The following is a 17,289-nucleotide window of genomic DNA, read 5'->3' as shown; positions in this document are numbered from 1 at the left end:
AAAGACTTGGGGTAGCCCTACGGGCTGGCCCCTTTTCCTAAAAGCAAACCCTAACTACCTACACATGGATCTGGCATCCAGTACCATACCAGATACATAGAATCACTGTCATCATTCCAGAGGGAGACTCACAGCGCGGACTGGCACTATTTCATGTGGAGGACAGTGCACACCTGACCTTGGACTCATGTGCAGGACAATGCACATCTGACCTCGGACGACTGGGATGGATCTCTGGCTGACTCGTCCCGGATTGGGCTCACATGGGACTAGTTTACCATCCCAGCTTCTGCACCTTCTGTACAGATATGTCTACGTGGCATCCAAGTGCGGGATGCACGTGACAATGGATTGCCTGATGGATATCAACTCTAGATCAGAAATAATCGTAGCAAAACCTTGGATGGTGCTATCGTATATGCAAAGATTTCTGATGAGATTGTTTTGGGATTCTTTGTGGATGGATTGCTTGATGCTATCCTATCACTATTTTGGGATTCTTTGTGGATGGATAGCTTGATGGATATCAACTCCGGATCAAAAATAATCGTAGCAAAACCTTGGATGATGCTATCAGACATGCAAAGATTTTTTATGAGACTCTAGCAAAAAAGCAGTTGAAGAAACCCCAACAACCCTTAGTAATAGACTTGGGAGGATCCTAGCGTAAACAATAGTTTAAGCATGAGAAGAATTATATTGCAGAGACCCAAAGTCAGGCACAAACTACGGGTGACTCCAATTCGAAGAAATCAAAGAGAGCAGACTCTTCAGTTTATCAAGGAGGGTTGATGCTTCACTTGTGGTCAGCAAGGGCTCATGAGGACGAATTGCCTGCAGGCGAAGGGCAAGTCAGTCAAAGTCAAATGGAGCTCATGCAGCTGAGGGCCTGAGGCTAAAGGTAAGATTACTTCCGTACATACTATTGTTTCCAATCAGAGTTCTTGCAAGGGTTGTAGCTTTAATATGAAAGTTTTCAATCCTACGGACCTAATACGGATATATGGGTCAGTCATTGGGAAAAACTGTACGCATTCTTTCTGACCTTGAGAAGTTGGGAGTGGAGATGTAGCCAAATGATCACGAGTATTGTGTCGACATGCCGTCGGGACACAGTTTTGGGATCGGCGAATGTCTTAGTTGCCTATAACTATATAGAGCTAGTCGGAGCTGCTAGACTTCATCATTATGAATCTGGATAGAGTAGATGTTATTATAGTGGTTTCACACCCATGATGTATAGATAGATTGGAAGGGTCATAAGTTCTCTCTCGTTAGGGACGGTGTCGCTTTTGGTTTACAAGGTGATTTTGATGTCCCATCCTCAACACTTGTAAACTCAGTTGAGCTTCATAATATAGTAAGGGATTCTACTTATGAAGTGTTCCAGTGTGTTCTGGATACCATGTCATCTGATACTAATTGTGAGTTTAATTTAGGTAGTCTTGATGTGTGGGAGACACAGGATTTAGAGAACATCAGGGTAGAGTTTGCCGATGTTTTCCCAGCTGGGTTACCTCATGGTCTTCCGTCGAGTTGGTTGGTTGATGATAAGATTGATTTAGTTCGAGGGTCTCATCAGCCTGTGAGCATTGCGTCTTACAGGATGAGCCAGCTGGAAGAGGATGAGATTTCCGGATAGTTGTTGGAATATCTCAGGATGGGATAGATTTGTAAGAGTAAATCTCCTTGGGAGCCACCAATACTTCTGAAGCACAAGGACAAAAGTTGGAGAATTTGTGTCAACTATAAAAAGTTGAATAAAGTTACGATCAAGAATAGATATCTCCTTCCCAAAGCGGATGATTTGATTGGTAGGTTGCAGGGAGCTTCCTATTTTTCGAAGATTGACCTTCGTATCGGTTATCATCAGATACGGATAGCTAGGGAAGACGTCTTTAAGATGGGATTCCGCACTCGGTATGGCCATTACGAGTTTCTCATGTTACCTTTTGGGCTTACGAATGCTCTTGCTACTTTCGAGCAGATGATGAATCATCTCTTTAGGAATTATTTAGGGAAATTCGTGATTGTGTTTCTAGATGATGTCTTGATATACAGTCATACTCTAGAGGAGCACGTCGAACATCTCCAGATCGTCTTAAGGATTTTGAGACAGGAGAAGTTGTATGCAAAGTATATGAAGTGTGAATTCTTCAAAAGAGAGCTCATATATCGAGGACATCGGATTTCTCGAGATGGGATGAGCAAAGATCTTGAGCAGACACAAAAGGTTTGGGGTTGGCCGGTTCCTTAGATTGTGAGGCAACTTCAAACGTTTTTGGGATCCATCGTCTTTCTTAAGAAGTCGGTGAGGGATTATTCGCAATTAATTGTACCTTTCACGGACCTCCTTAGGGGTACAGGACATAAGTCCAATAGCCCTATCTCTTGGAACAAGAAGCTTGATGTGGCTTTTCAAGCTCTCAAGGTTAAGGCGAGGGAAGCACCTGTATTGGCCTTATCAGGGCAGACCATTTGTGGTCAAGACGGATGCTAGCGGTTTCGCGATAGGCGCAACATTGTTCCAAGATGGCCGACTTGTGGCATTTGAAAGCTAGAAGCTTGATGATACCTAGGTCAGATGGCACACCCAGTTATACGTGCTATGAAAACTTGGCGACATTATCTCTATGGATCCAAGTTTGTTGTGTTGATGGACCATAAGTCAATTAAGTACATCTGTGATAGACCTGAGTTAAGAGGGGAGGAAGGCACGATGGGTTGAGCTGATACAAGATTTTGATATGGAGATAATTTATCAAAAGGGTAGCCTGAATAGAGTGGTGGATGCCTTGAGTAGAATTGGGGAGGTGAACTCTTTGAGCTTCACCCATTTTAGTCGGTATTGGTAGCAGGTCTAGGCAGGGAGCTCCATAGATTTAGACCAAAGACTCAGGAGTCATGCCATCTGGTAGTGTGGCAGGGTGGTCAATTCCTTATTTGGAATGGATTACTATTTCAGAATGAGAAGGTTTGTCTACCGGATAACGCTAAGATTAGAAAGAGGATCTTGTATGTATGTTATGACGCTCCTACAACGGATCATCTAGGGACACAACAAACCTATGATTTAGTAAAACAAACATTTTATTGGCCTAAGATGAAGGCATATGTTTAGGACTATGTGGTAAAGTGTTGTCAATGTCAAGTGAATAAGGCTTAACGCCTTGGGGTTGGAGGTATGTTACATCCTCTAGAGATCCCAGGGAGGTAAATGGAAGAGTATTTCCATGGACTTCACTGTAGGTTTGCCACGGACCAGTAGAGGACATGATGCTATCTGGGTGGTGGTAGACAGATTGACGAAGATGGCACGATTTTAATCATAAAAGTGACAGTGAAAGCAACCAAATTGGCACAGCAGTTTGTTGAGCAGCTTTTCAGGTTGTTTGGACTGCCTTTTGACATAGTGAGTGATAGGGACTCAAAGTTTTCTGGACATTTCTGGCAGCTAGTTTTCTAGAGATTGGAGACTACGTTGAGTATGAGTTCCTCTGATCATCCTTAGTTTGATGGGCAAACAGAGAGGGTGAATCAGGTTTTGGAGGATGTGCTTCGTGCATACGTCTCCAAGAGACCATTAGATTGGGAGAACTACATCCCGATGTTCGAGTTTGCCAATAACAGTGCTAAGCATGCGACTATTGGTTAGTCCGTTTATGTTGACGTACGAATACCAACCTAGATCTTGAGTAACAATTGGACTTAAGTGTATTCAAATTGATGCGTTTCTTAGCAGATATGAAGGAAACGCTACTCAGTGCACAAGAGGCTATCAGAAGTGTACAAGATCGCGGTTCTATGCTGATAGGCAACATTCATCACCGAGGGAGTTTACCGAGGGAATACTAGTTTATTTGAGAGTGCCCAAGAATTCAGAGACGTTACGTACGGGGAAGGTTGGGAAGTTATCCCCTAGGTACTATGGACCTTATAGGATCTTGAAAAAGATTGTTGAGGTTGCTTATAGACTAGAGTTATCTCCGAATGTGAAAGTTCATCCAGTCTTTCATGTCAATCGACTGAAAGAGATGCTGGGAGCTGAGGATAACCTTGTTACTCCTTAGGAACTTGTTGAGATTGAGACTTGTCCTATATTCCACATGAACCCAAGAGGATTATAGATTTTAGGGAAAGGCAACTTAGGTACAAGTTGATCCCTAAATAAAAGATTAAGTGGAAAGATAGGGCAGAGGACTCCTCGACTTGGGAGTTAGTAGCTAGTTTGAGTAAGCGCTTCCCTAATTTCATTTAAGAGTAAATGTTTAAGAATGTTATGTACCTAGACACTAATCTACAAATTAGGGAACTAATCCAACGGGGTTAGGGATTTATAGGTTGATACTTGGCTCGGGTTCCTGGATTAATAAAACAAGCTTAATGGCCTTTTATAGCGAGTTAGCTACTTATGGCGTAGTTATCACTATATAAGTGAGGCTTGGGTTATTATTGAGATAAAGCATACATGCTCATGACACGCACATGGCGAGTACGTAAGTTGGTGTGTTGAAGGCCTCCGGGCAGGCTTCGTTGGTATGGGATGCTAGAGTTAGACATGGGCCGATGGGATTGTGCAAGGAGTCCTAGCCTTGGATCGGGGGAGATCGGTGGATGCTGGTTGTGGTTGGGAGCATAGTAGTTAGGAAACACGTTTCCTACAGGGAAGGAAACGTGGAAACATTTCCTTGTAGGAAATGCGTTTTTTTCAAGCAAGTTTTTTGACTTTTTTTTTTTGCCCCAAACCTAACGCTGAAATTTGTGCGACTCTTTTAATAAAGTTTTTTTTGGTTTCCATGTGCTACTTTCCCTCATCAAGGCTGATTTATTTTGTATTGTTTATGGGCATTGGGCCATGACTGTTGATTCATCATGATTCATGTGACATGAACACTTCAAACTTAGAAGTTTTAACCTATGCAGTGCCATGTATGTTTTTTTTTTTTTTTTTTTTTGTAGCATGGAATGATGGATGATTGGATCATGGATCATGGATAGTGGACCATGGTCTTTGAATCATGATCATTTGACATTGATGATGGATGATTATATGGTTTTTGTTATTTGTGATTCAAAGATTGCAGGCTTCAAATTGATGTTTCCATGTATTCTATGCATTTAGTGTTATTTTTACATATTTTATACAGTATATATTTGAAATTTTGTACATGCAAAAACTTGTAGGTAGGAAACTTTGGGCTGATTTTACGAAACCCATTTGAAACGCGTTTGAAACTTTTAGGAAACCCGTTTCAAACAACCCCCTAACTACTATGGTTGGGAGGTGAGCGAGCTTGTTACTCGTGATTTGGTTTAAGACTAACCTTCGTTTTTCAGCTGTGTTTAGGGGTCAAGGAAGTACTTTACAAGAGGTGTGGGAGGCTCCTTTGGGGGTTTCTCGGAAGGCTAGTAAACCAACCACCTTTTGAGAGGTGGGAGCCACTCCGGTACTCAGTGTGCACTCCCAAAGCTTGAAAACCAACCACACTATTAAACCTTGTGAGAAAAAATAAATTCAGCACCTTGTTATCAAAGCTTGAAGCTCTGATCCCAATGTAACATGTTACTTTCCCTTTACCCCACCTTCCCATAGAAACATATATAGGAGATCTCTTCTTTAAATTGCTTATCTTCTTCTAGGTTGCACTTTCTAGTGGCCTGTCCTTACATTTCGTCAGCTATTCTAATTATTTAATATGACGAGTAGGTCTCGTCCTTGATCTGAAATATTTTTAGGTTCAAGTGGAAGACAAGGTTGTTCTATTATCTCAAGAAGAGATTTATGGTTTTTATGATTATCCGCATTACCTAGTTCTCCTCTTAAGTGACTTACATGAAACCTTGTATATATGCTACATACTTTTGGTAGTTCATTTTGAATGGACCATTAGTCCTAGGAGATAGCTTAGGGCATGTCCCCATGTGTAAAGAGTTAAGAATTAGGTACCACCTCTATCTGGAGCCTTCTTTATGCTGACTCTAGCGAGCTTAACCATTTGGTTCATATCTTCAAGCAAATCTCTTGGTAAGATAGATCCACCATCTAATGCTCCACACCCTATCTCACCTCTGGCAGTATAGGAAGGAATCTACATGTACTTAACCAACCTATCTAAGACGTGATTACTTGAAACCAACGGGCCATGTCAGTTTCCAAAGTCCAATGCTTTCCAACACTTTTGGCAAGGTTCGGTTGGCGGCCAAGTGTGTAGGCAGCCCAAGGGTAATCTTCATATGTGATCAATACACAACTGGACCAGCAATTTTGGCGGCCACATGGTGAGGAGATATCTATACGGCCAAGTTTGATATGTACGGCTAGTAGGAAAGCCATGTCAGTTGATGTACTGCAGTGGATCATGTTAAGAATCATGGATCTAGCTCTCCTAATGACAAGATATCTACCTAATTAGAAACACTAATCCTACACTAATGACCACACTAGTCTAAGGTGGATAGAAATGAAGAAAACTTATCATGAGTGTGTGCTAATTGAGAAGCACTCAAGTACAATTAGACACCAAGATAAATTAGCTTGGAAACATAAAGAGACTCAAGATAAGTGCAAGTGATATGTTTGCATTGCTTAAATGACCCCCTTTTATATGAGGTGAGTACATGTTGTGTCACGTGCACGCCACTGGCTGAGCCCTGGATGGCTGCCGATAGGAGCCCTAGACCCCCATCATTAGTGATTTACCATTACCTTACCATCATCATGGGGGTCTAGGGCTCCTGTCGGGAACCATCCAGGGCTCGCAGTTGGCAGCCCATGGGAGAACCTAGCTAGTTGGCAGCAACCGAGGCATATATAAGCATTCAATCATTTTCAGCAAACATCAAGTCATCTTCATCATTCAATAGTAGAAGCATGGAGAGAGGGGCTAGAAGGTCAACCCCTTGGGGCTGACCAAGCCCGCACATGTACAAGCATTCATTAATCTTTTTGTACCATATATAAATAAAGAAAACCGTGACATCAATCTCTCTCTTCTTCTCTCTCGTGTCTTAATCATCTTAATTCAACATCATTGTTCTTAATCAGGCTTAGGGCTATGGATCAGTACAGCAAGGCTTCCGTGCATGCAACATGTTGGCTTTGCTTGCTCATGTGGGATAACTTTGACTAGGTGACTTGGCACTCTAGCATCACTCATTTCAACACCCTCCCTTGATGGTAGATTGGGTACAATTTTTAGGGTTTCACTCTTCGAACCTGCGCCTCCTCTTTGAACCTGCGCCTCCTACCTCCCTCCCTCCCTCTCTCTTCAAACCTGTGCCTCCTCTTCAAACTTGTGCCTCCTCTCTCGTGCGAACCTGCGTCTCCTCTCTCCTCCTGTTGTCGCCTGTACCTACCTCCCCAATTGCAACTGGCCACCTATGGGGGCCACCAGCTGAGGACCATAATCAACACTAGAACGAGGACCTCTTTAGTCCAACAACATGACGAAGAGGAGATTGCCGCCGAACTCGGAGGAACCGCCAATGCTGCATTTCACACACCGGTAAAGTCCCCTTCTGTTAACAAATTTTATGTGAGAAAAGGTAGGGAATGGACACTCTCCCCGGGGTCAAAGCAACTGGGGAAGACATCCAAGAGAATCGATGAAGCAATGTATGATGAGATACACAGATTGGTCAGGACAGAGATACGCCTCCTGCGTGAGGAAGTTAAGCAAGAAATGCAGCAAGAAACACATGCCTGTTTGGCTGAAACGTAAGCAGACATGTATGCAAAGATGAAGGGCAAGATGCAAGCCCAAGTACGGGCGGAACTGCAGGTTGTACAAACTCTCATGCAGGCTGAAATCAGAAAAAGAATTGCAAGAGGAAATGCATGCACTGATTGCAGAGAAAGACAGTATGATCTTGGAATGAAGGGCAGAGCTGAATGCATGCAAGGAAAAGTTAGACCATCAAAATGAGGGACAAGGCATGGCTGCAGCACCTCAAATGCAGGAGGAAATAAAAGAACTAAAAATACAGGTGGAGAAGGAGATAAAAACCTTCGCTGAGGTTGCACAGCGCACCAAGGTGGAGGTTGAAGAAAATGCTAAGTGGATTGATGTGGTAAAAAAGCACAAGGGAATGCCTGACAATAAAATGGAGGTGATGAATGCAACCCTTGAAGAAGAGGCTAAACGGTGAGCCAGAGCCCTACATGTACGGGTTACAGGGTGGGGGGAGAAAGGTACTTCTCAAGAAGATGCTAAGACACTGAGTACAAAGATAGGAGCCACAAAGATTCCTATAGCAGAGGCCTGGAGAGTGGGAAAGGATGCCACTAGAGCACGAGCATTGCTTTTGAAATTTGTAGATATGGATAAGACGAAGGCCTTTCTCGCTAAGAGGGCTGCGCTTAAGGGAGAAAATTTATCTAGATGAGGATCTTACGTCGGCCCAGGTAGCACACCAGAAGGAAAACATGCCTCGAGTGTTTGAAGCACGTAAGGAGGGGAAGTGGGCTGTATATAGAGATGGGCAAGTACTCATCTGGGAGCGCCGGTCATGCTAACGGGGCGCGGCCTATGGGACCTTGAAGTTATCGGTGTGGAACTGCAATGGAGCCCTACGGGTAGATGCAGGGTACTTCGAGGACACTTTCAAAGGCCGGGATATTGCCATGTATATAGAGACACACCAATGTGCAAGGAGTAAATTACCAGAGGTTCCTGGGTATAGATGGGAATTAGTATGTTGACCCCAACCACGCATAGCAGGGGGGACTAGAGGAAGTGGGGGGGTAGCAGTACTGTTAAGGGAGGACTTACGGGAGGCAGTACATGTGATGCATAGAGGTGCAGACGCACGCTACATGTGGATCAAAGATAGCACAAATAGATCTCGGGACATTTACATTGCAGTTTACTACTTTCTGTCGGCACATTCCAGATACGCTACGCCGGGAGATTCACCATATATGCCGCTGTACGAGGACATCATGAGATTTGCAAGCTTGGGAGATGTACTACTAACGGGGGACTTTAATGCACGTACAGGCTGAGAACAATCAGCTCTCTATGCTACGGATGAACCCATGTACCGCGAGCTAGCAGCAGATGAGATAGGGATGCAGAGATATGCCCAGGACACAGGAGAGGTGACAGAATATGGGAGACACTTTCTAGCTTTGGAGAGTGCACATGGGCTAGTTATCTGTCACCAGCCTGGACATTTCCCAGTATGAAAGGGGTCTGGTGGACTCCAGGATGTCTAAATATTTGGAAAGTACAAGCTTTTGGAATGGGGGATTATCCTAGAATACAAAGGACCACACTCCTAAAATTTAGGAGAGTTGCTATTTTTGGCCCGACTCCGATGGAAATTCTGTTCGCGTCATTACATCTCGAATTGAGCAGATACCAAGAGTTGGCAAAGTGCCTTTGACATTGACAGAATGTCTACCAGTTGGGATATTTTTAGAGAGAAAGTTTATGGAAGGACCCATCTCTTAGATTGGGACATGTGGCAAAAAAGTGGACCAAAGTGAGACAAGTGGCCTGACACTTGTTAGAAAGTGGATCAAGACAAGTGGCCTCACACTTGTCACTTCAGCTATTGTGTGGCTCTCCACTTGTCATTGTAGCCTTCTCTTGCCATTTTAGCTCATGGGAGGCCCAAATCTATAAATTGGAGCCCTCTCTCTTCATTAATAAAGGCTCTCTTGCTGCACACTAGCCTCTACAGGCTGCTCTAATGATGGCTACTCTCTTTCTCTCTCTCTTGAAGGCTGCCCATGAAGAATACGGACTGTTGGGGAATGTTTTGGAGGCTTCCATTGCGAAGAAATATTGAAGGCAAGGGTATTTAATCATTTATTATGATTTCTAGCCATTGTACTTGTTGTACCAGCCTTTGTACCCGTTGTACCAGCCATTGTACTAGTTGTACCAGTCCTTGTACTTGTTGTACTTGTTGTCCCACCCATTGTATCGACTGTACCAACTTTTGTACTTGCTGTGCCAGCCACTGTACCTGTTGTACTAGTCAATGTACATGCTGTACCAGCATTTGTATCGGCTGTACCAGCCACTATACCTGTTGTACCAGCCATTGTACCGGTTGTACCAATCATTGTACCTGCTATACCGGCTGAATGGAGAGTTGTACTTGCTGTACTAGCTCTATTGCATGAAGACCCGTGGTTTTTGGGGAAGAATCACTACCCACACGGAAGTATATGGATTTTATTGTTGACTCGGCATTTCTACAACCATTCCGGCTTGGTTGCCTCGTGTTGGGCAATGTTATGGCATTTGTATATGGATAATCCGGCATCTTCCGTGGGGAGAGTAAGGCCCTCAAAGCTTGTACATGATATTAATCTCCTTGGGTAATAAAATACTCCAAGGGGGGGGGGGGGGGGTCAGCCCATTCCGGCCTCTGTGTGGTGTCACATGTGCAAGATCCATTTTCAGTATTTGTGGATGTTTTGTCCAGCTTTTATGTTTTATGCAAAGTGATGATGGATGTGTTAAGGCTATGGCCATGTTTAAATGTTTTAATATGCATTATGGTATCAATAAGTGTGTCAAAGGCCCTAGTCCCCCGGGCACCGCCGCAAGTTACATTGGATTTTTGAGATTGTCTCGTCTCGTCCACTTAATGGGACATGATTATATCTTGAATATATGGTTTGAAGATTAAAGTTGCGGACAACTTTTAAGAAGCTGGGGAGGATGTCACCAGCCTGGACATTTCCGAGTATGAAAGGGGTCTGGTGGACTCTAGGATGTCTAAATATTTGGAAAGTACAAGCTTTGGGAATGTGGGATTATCCTAGAATACAAAGGACCACACTTCTAGGAGAGTTGCCATTTTTGGCCCGACTCCGATGGAAATTCTGTTCGCGTCGTTACATCTGGAATTGAGCAGATACCAAGAGTTAGCAAAGTGCCTTTGACAGACTGTCTACCATTTGGGATATTTTTAGAGATAAAGTTTATGGAAGGACCCATCTCTTAGATTGGGACATGTGGCAAGAAAGTGGACCAAAGTGAGACAAGTGGCCTGCCACTTGTTAGAAAGTGGATCAAAGTGAGACAAGTGGCCTCACACTTGTCACTTCAGCTATTGTGTGGCTCTCGACTTGTCATTGTAGCCTTCTCTTGCCATTTTAGCTCATGGGAGCCCCAAATCTATAAATTGGAGCCCTCTCTCTTCATTAATAGAGGCTCTCTTGCTGCACACTAGCCTCTACCACCGTTACAGGCTGCCCTAATGATGGCTACTCTCTTTCTCTCTCTCTTGAAGGCTGCCCATGAAGAATACTGGCTGTTGGGGACTGTTTTGGAGGCTTCCATCGCGAAGAAATATTGAAGGCAAGGGTATTTAATCATTTATTATGATTTCTAGCCATTGTACTTGTTGTACCAGCCTTTGTACTACTTGTTGTACCAGCCATTGTACTAGCTGTACCAATCCTTGTACTTGTACTTGTTGTACCACCCATTGTACCGGCTGCACTAGCTTCTGTACTTCTTGTACCAACCACTGTACTTGCTGTACTAGTCAATATACATGTTGTACCAGCATTTGGACTTGCTGTACTTGTTGTACCAACCATTGTACCGATTGTACCAGCCATTGTATCTGCTGTACCAGCCGTTGTACCGGCTGTACCAATCATTGTACATGCTATACCGGCTGAATGGAGAGTTGTACTTGCTGTACCAGCTGTATTGCATGAAGACCCGTGGTTTTTGGGGAAGAATCAGTACCCACACGGAAGTATATGGATTTTATTGTTGGCTCAGCATTTCTACAACCGTTCCGGCTTGGTTGCCTCGTGTTGGGCTATGTTATGGCATTTGTATATGGATAATCGGGCATCTCCCGTGGGGAGAGTAAGGCCCTCAAAGCTTGTACATGATATTAATCTCCTTGGGTAATAAAATACTCCAAGGGGGGTGGTGAGCCCATTCCGGCCTCTGTGTGGTGTCACATGTGCAAGATCCATTTTCAGCATTTGTGGATGTTTTGTCCAGCTTTTATGTTTTATGCAAAGTGATGATGGATGTGTTAAGGCTATGGCCATGTTTAAATGTTTTAATATGCATTGATGGTATCAACAAGTGTGTCAAAGGCCCTAGTCCCCCGGGCACCCGCCGCGAGTTACATTATCTATAATGGCCTATCCCGTTGGCCAAGTTCAGATGCTCTCACATGCTGAACAAAAAGGGAAGAGCTAGTACAGTGGATTACCTGATGGGTTCAAGCCTCACCTACCTTGATACATGATATATAAGATCTCTCCATTTCGGGCAGACACATTGGGATAGTAGCAAACCATGCATATTTGACATTTTCTGTGACTTGTGGATATGTTAGAGGCACACCACCCTCTAGTCATACGAGATACCCAAGATATCACTTTACTCGGGAGACCTCTAGGGTATATGGCAGTGCAGTATATGATGGTCTGTTCGCTCTTGACCCGGGCAGTCCACTTGATGAGCTTACGAAAGAGTTGGCAGATGTATTACATGGTTCAGCAACATATGCTTTCCCGTATAAACCCCCCCCTCTTTCTACCCCTCCTCGCCATACGGCCCCACAGAATAGTTGGTATGATGATGAATGTCGCGAGCCTCGTGACCTCCTGCAGCAGCGGGAGATCACTCTTGGCATCCACACAGGCTAGAACGCTCAAACGCCTTTTGCGGAAGAAGAAGCGGGATTACCTGGCCAAGCTTGAGATGGAGATATACCAACTATTTTTGGGGCAGGACAGCAAGAGGGCATGGAAGATGTTCCATGAGCGACAGCCACCCACACCTATCACAGCACGTGAGGCATGGCATGAATATGCAAGAACTTTATATGAAGTACCAGGGCAGCCCCCCATCCGTCATCTCTCAGCGACTCGCCCAGACCATAGTACTTTTGTCACCATTCGGATGATTTTGGATGCTATTGATAGACTACGTAATGGATAATCCAAGACCAGGATGGTTTGGTAGCAGAACATTTTTCACATGCCAGAGATGTATTGGCACCACTGCTAGTACACATGTTTAATAGGGCTATTTGCGAAGGTTTCCCAGACAGTTGGTCGGCACATAGTATTGTACCTCTATTTAAGAGTGGTGACCCCATGATACTAGGGAACTACAGGACCATTATGATTGGCCATTGCTTGGCCAAGATATTCGGATCTATTTTGGATCGAGAGCTGAGTAGATGGGCTGAGACACATGGACTCAGAGCACCTGGGCATGCAGGTTTCAGACGAGGTTTCTCGACTTTGGATCACATATTTACCCTCAGGGCTCTCATTGAGGAGGGACGAGCATGGGGGAAGACGATATATTGCTGCTTTGTGGACTTCCGCAAAGCCTTTGACACGGTGCCACGTGCCAGACTCATGAGGAGATTGCATGACATTGGTGTTCCCGAGGAGATGCAGTGGGGCATTTATGCATTATATGAGGCGGTGATAGGCAGAGTATGGACTCCCGGAGGCATGTCGGATACAGTGACCATGCCCACTGTCACCCACCTTTTTTGGACTTTACATTGATGAGATATCCAACTACATTGACAGGATGGGGGGGCAAGGGCTCTGGCAGGGGTTTGGATACCCATATTGCTATATGCCGATGACATTGTACTTATTGCAGACTCCCCTGAGGGTTTGCAACAGCATTTGGATGCTTTGCAGTCGTTTTGTGCAGATAGGGACCTCACAGTGAACCTTGGGAAGACTAAGATTATGGTCTTCAATACCGCACAAGCTTGGGTGACTAGATCCGACCATCAATTCAGTTTTAGAGGTGAATCAGTGGAGTACACCAGATCATATGTACCTAGGAGTCACATTCAGCGGACCACAGTTCTCTATGAGGCAAGCAGTAGAGGCTAGATTGGCACGTGGATATGCAGCCCTAGGGGCACTAGAGAGACAATGTGCCTACATTCAATTTCAAGAGCCCCATACCAAAATCTGGTTGTTTGACACATTGGTCGCACCTACACTCTTATATGGCTCACCCATATGGGGACCGAGCCTCTACCACACGAGGAAGGAGTTGCTTGTCGACCAGGTTGGACCAGAGAGAGATTTCTATGATGGATGGCAGGTACTAGAGAAACCACTGGTGACTATGATCGCATGCATTATTCGGAGCAAACCATCAGTACCTCATGAGATTGTCAGAGCAGAGATAGGAGCCACACTAGTGGTTACAGTCGGTGACATTTTTGCAGAGGATATGGGAGCTCCCCAGACAGTGATACCCACACCTAGCACTTATCTCTTCCAGGCAGTTAGCAGCAGACGGCGATACACGATGTTGGTACACCCAGATGTGTACCTGGCTGAGATTACATGGCATGACGATTGATGCACTCCCTCCATTTGATTACAGCCTAGACTGCCCCTTCTTGGACCTTAGTCACTCTGAACAGAATAGGTTGATCAGGATGGACATCGTGAGGCTAGATGCAGAAAGGACATGGTCCAGCCCCCCCCCTACCACTAGGCACGAAGATGGCCCACTATTGGGACCATTTTCTACATCTCTCCCTAGATGGCTTTGTGACACGGTCTACATACATGGACACCCATCTCTCACATGGCATTCGCTGTGCCATTGGACAGATCCGCACTTCATCACATGAGCTGAGGGTAGAGACTGGTAGATACGAGGGGATGAAGCTAGAAGACCGCATTTGTCAGCTATGTCACCAGGAAGTGGAGTCAGAGGAGCACTACATATGCCGATGTCATAGTCACAGGGGACGAAAGGGACGAGTGCTTGGAACGGAGGGACGCTGAAACGGGACAGACCGGCGACGGGGACGGCAGGGGACGGACGGACGTCCCCTAAGAAGTGTCACTCACAGGGGATGGGGATGGGGACGGGGACGCCTCAGGAACGGGGACGCCGGTGGGGGACGGCTCTGTGGGGGGACGGCAGGGAGCCATTGTGCGTTTTTCTGCCGTTGCGCTCGCCGTTTCTAGCCGTTACAGTCGCCGCTTGGCCGTTTATGGCTTGGGCCTTGGCCCTTGAGCCTTTGAGGCTTGGCCCTCTCTCTCTCTTACCCTTGAGGCTTGCCTCTCTCTCTTGCCTATCTATATAAGAACAAGCCTCTACTAGGCTACAAGCACACACAACTTTCAAGCTTTCAAGCTTCTTCTAGCTTCCAACTTCCAAGTTCCAAGCCTCTCACACAAGGCCCGCGGGCCGCCGCCCTACTATCTAGACTCTCTCTCTCTCTCTCTCTCTCTCTCTCACCTCTCCCTCAAGCCTCTTGAGTCTTTAGTCTTCCAACTTCCAAGCCTCTAGGCTCTAGGCCTCTCTCTCTCTCTCTCTCATTCCTCAAGGCTCAAGAGTCGAGCCATCTTCAACCATGGCATCCTCCTCACGTGCCGGGGCTTCCCGTAGAAGGACAACGGGATGGACATGGTGGTAGGAGGTTAACTACACCCCATCCGCTCATAGAGGCGGTTCTCGGCCATGGGTATGCAAGCTTTGCCCGTACCGGCGAATGGGTGGCGCCGACAAAGTGCGAGCCCACCTCTTGCATGAGAGTGGGCATGAGGTGAGGTTTTGCACGAATGTCACGCACGAAAAGAGACGGGAACTTCTTGACAAGCTTAGCGTCTACGAGGCGGTCGAAGCGACAAGAAGGACACCACGAGTTGCCGTGGATCCCGCGACGATGGGGAGAGGAACTCAAGCCTCTACAATGGAGTCATGTAGTGGATCGGGATCATGCACACCATCACCTTCACCATCAAGTCGGAATGTTACTCCATCCACGACGCCGGCACCCTCCATCTCCACAGTCTCTCAACCATTACGTGGCCCACGACGACAATCTACACTTGGGGAGAATTGGAACCCCAAGTTGAAGGAGGAGGTGGATATGGTGGTGGCCCGCTTCTTCTTCCAAGACCACATTGCCTTTCAAGCGGCTAGGTAAGTGCAATCGATCATTGCCAATTCATCATTCATGTTTTCATCATCCTAGTCCCCTTCTCATTAGTAAATTACTTTCTTGAATAGGTCGGAATACTTCAAGGTCATGGTTAAGAAGATTGGGGAGTATGGCTTAACCTATACGCCCCCCTCATCTGAGAGCTTGCGCACTACATTACTCCAGAAGGAGAAGCGCATTGTAGAGCAAGCGGCCGACAACACAAAGCGGCAATGGGAGAGGAACGGAGTCTCCCTCATTGTGGATGGATGGAGTGACACCCGCAAGAGGAGTATTCACGGCGTGGTTGCATATTCCCGCGGAGAGATGTACTTCATCTCATCTCATGATGCATCCGGCACTGGGAAGAGCGCGGATGTGCTTGCGGCGGAGTGAGCTACCACCATGGAGATCGTTGGCCCCGAGCATGTAGTGGGCTTTGTTGCGGATGGGGAGCCTTCCAATAGGGCGCCGAGAGCTATTCTCCAAGGTATGTATGGACATGTCACAGTGTCCTTTTGTATGGCTCATTGCCTAAACAACCTCCTCAAGGACATCGGGGCATTACCATGGATCAGCCCGCTCATTGAGGAGGCCAACACCATGGTCTCCTTTGTCCTCAACCACCAAAGACTTCGGCATGAGTTCAACAAGAGGTCCCGTCTCTCTCTCCTCAAATATTCCGACACCCGGTTTGCCTACAACTTTCTCATGTTGGGCCGGTTGAAGGATTGTAGGGGTGCTTTGAGGGGGCTTTTCCTTAGCGACGAGTTTGTCGCCATGCAAGAGTCCCATACAAACACTGGCCAAGAGTGTAGGCTACGAGCGGATGACGCCTCTTGGTGGGAGCGTGTGAAGACCACAGATGCTATGGTGAGGCCCATAGTCCACCTATTGAGGATTGTAGACGCTATGCAACCATGCATAGGCAAGGTCTACGAGGCCATGGATCACATGATAGAGAAGTTGAAAGACTTCGTGCGTGACTAAGACAGATACGAGGAGATCCATGCCTTGTGTCTAGGAAGGTGGAATTCCTACTACTCTCCATTGCATGCAGCAGCTTATGTGGTGGACCCAGAATTCCAAGGCAACAAGCAGGAGAGTGACCGGGAGGTGAGCATTGGATGGAGGATCATCTTGGATCGTCTTGTGCCCGATGAATCGGTTAGGCGCAAGATCAAGGACCAGCTTTCGATGTACAGGTCATTTCATGGCTCCTATGGCTGTCATGATGCACAGGTTGACCGCTCCAAAGTTGGTGCTGCTCTATGATGGGAGGACTTTGGTTCGGATGGACCGGAGCTGCAGCAGCTTGCCATCCGCATACTTAGCCAGGCCGTCAGCTCCTCTTGCTTGGAGCAA

General features: G+C 46.0%; 1 protein-coding gene across 2 annotated transcripts in view; it reads left to right on the top strand.

The window, feature by feature from the left end:
* Window positions 1–17,289, top strand: part of SIRB (sirohydrochlorin ferrochelatase B) — a 46,123-nt gene that overhangs the window by 9,178 nt on the left and 19,656 nt on the right. The window contains exon 6 of one of the 2 annotated variants that reach the window (XM_086797299.1): window positions 4,960–5,212. The exons of the other annotated variant lie outside the window; for it this stretch is intronic. Within the exon in view, the coding sequence (XP_086653425.1) occupies window positions 4,960–4,998 (39 nt within the window). The 3' untranslated portion in view covers window positions 4,999–5,212. Of the gene's footprint in view, window positions 1–4,959; window positions 5,213–17,289 lie in introns of those variants that run through there. 2 annotated transcript variants of the gene reach the window in all.

Source organism: Cibotium barometz, chromosome 65 (genome assembly GCF_041138505.1).
Source record: "Cibotium barometz isolate CiBa-2024 chromosome 65, ASM4113850v1, whole genome shotgun sequence".
NCBI classification, from domain to species: Eukaryota; Viridiplantae; Streptophyta; class Polypodiopsida; order Cyatheales; family Cibotiaceae; genus Cibotium; species Cibotium barometz.
This window is presented reverse-complemented; position numbering and strand designations above follow the sequence as displayed.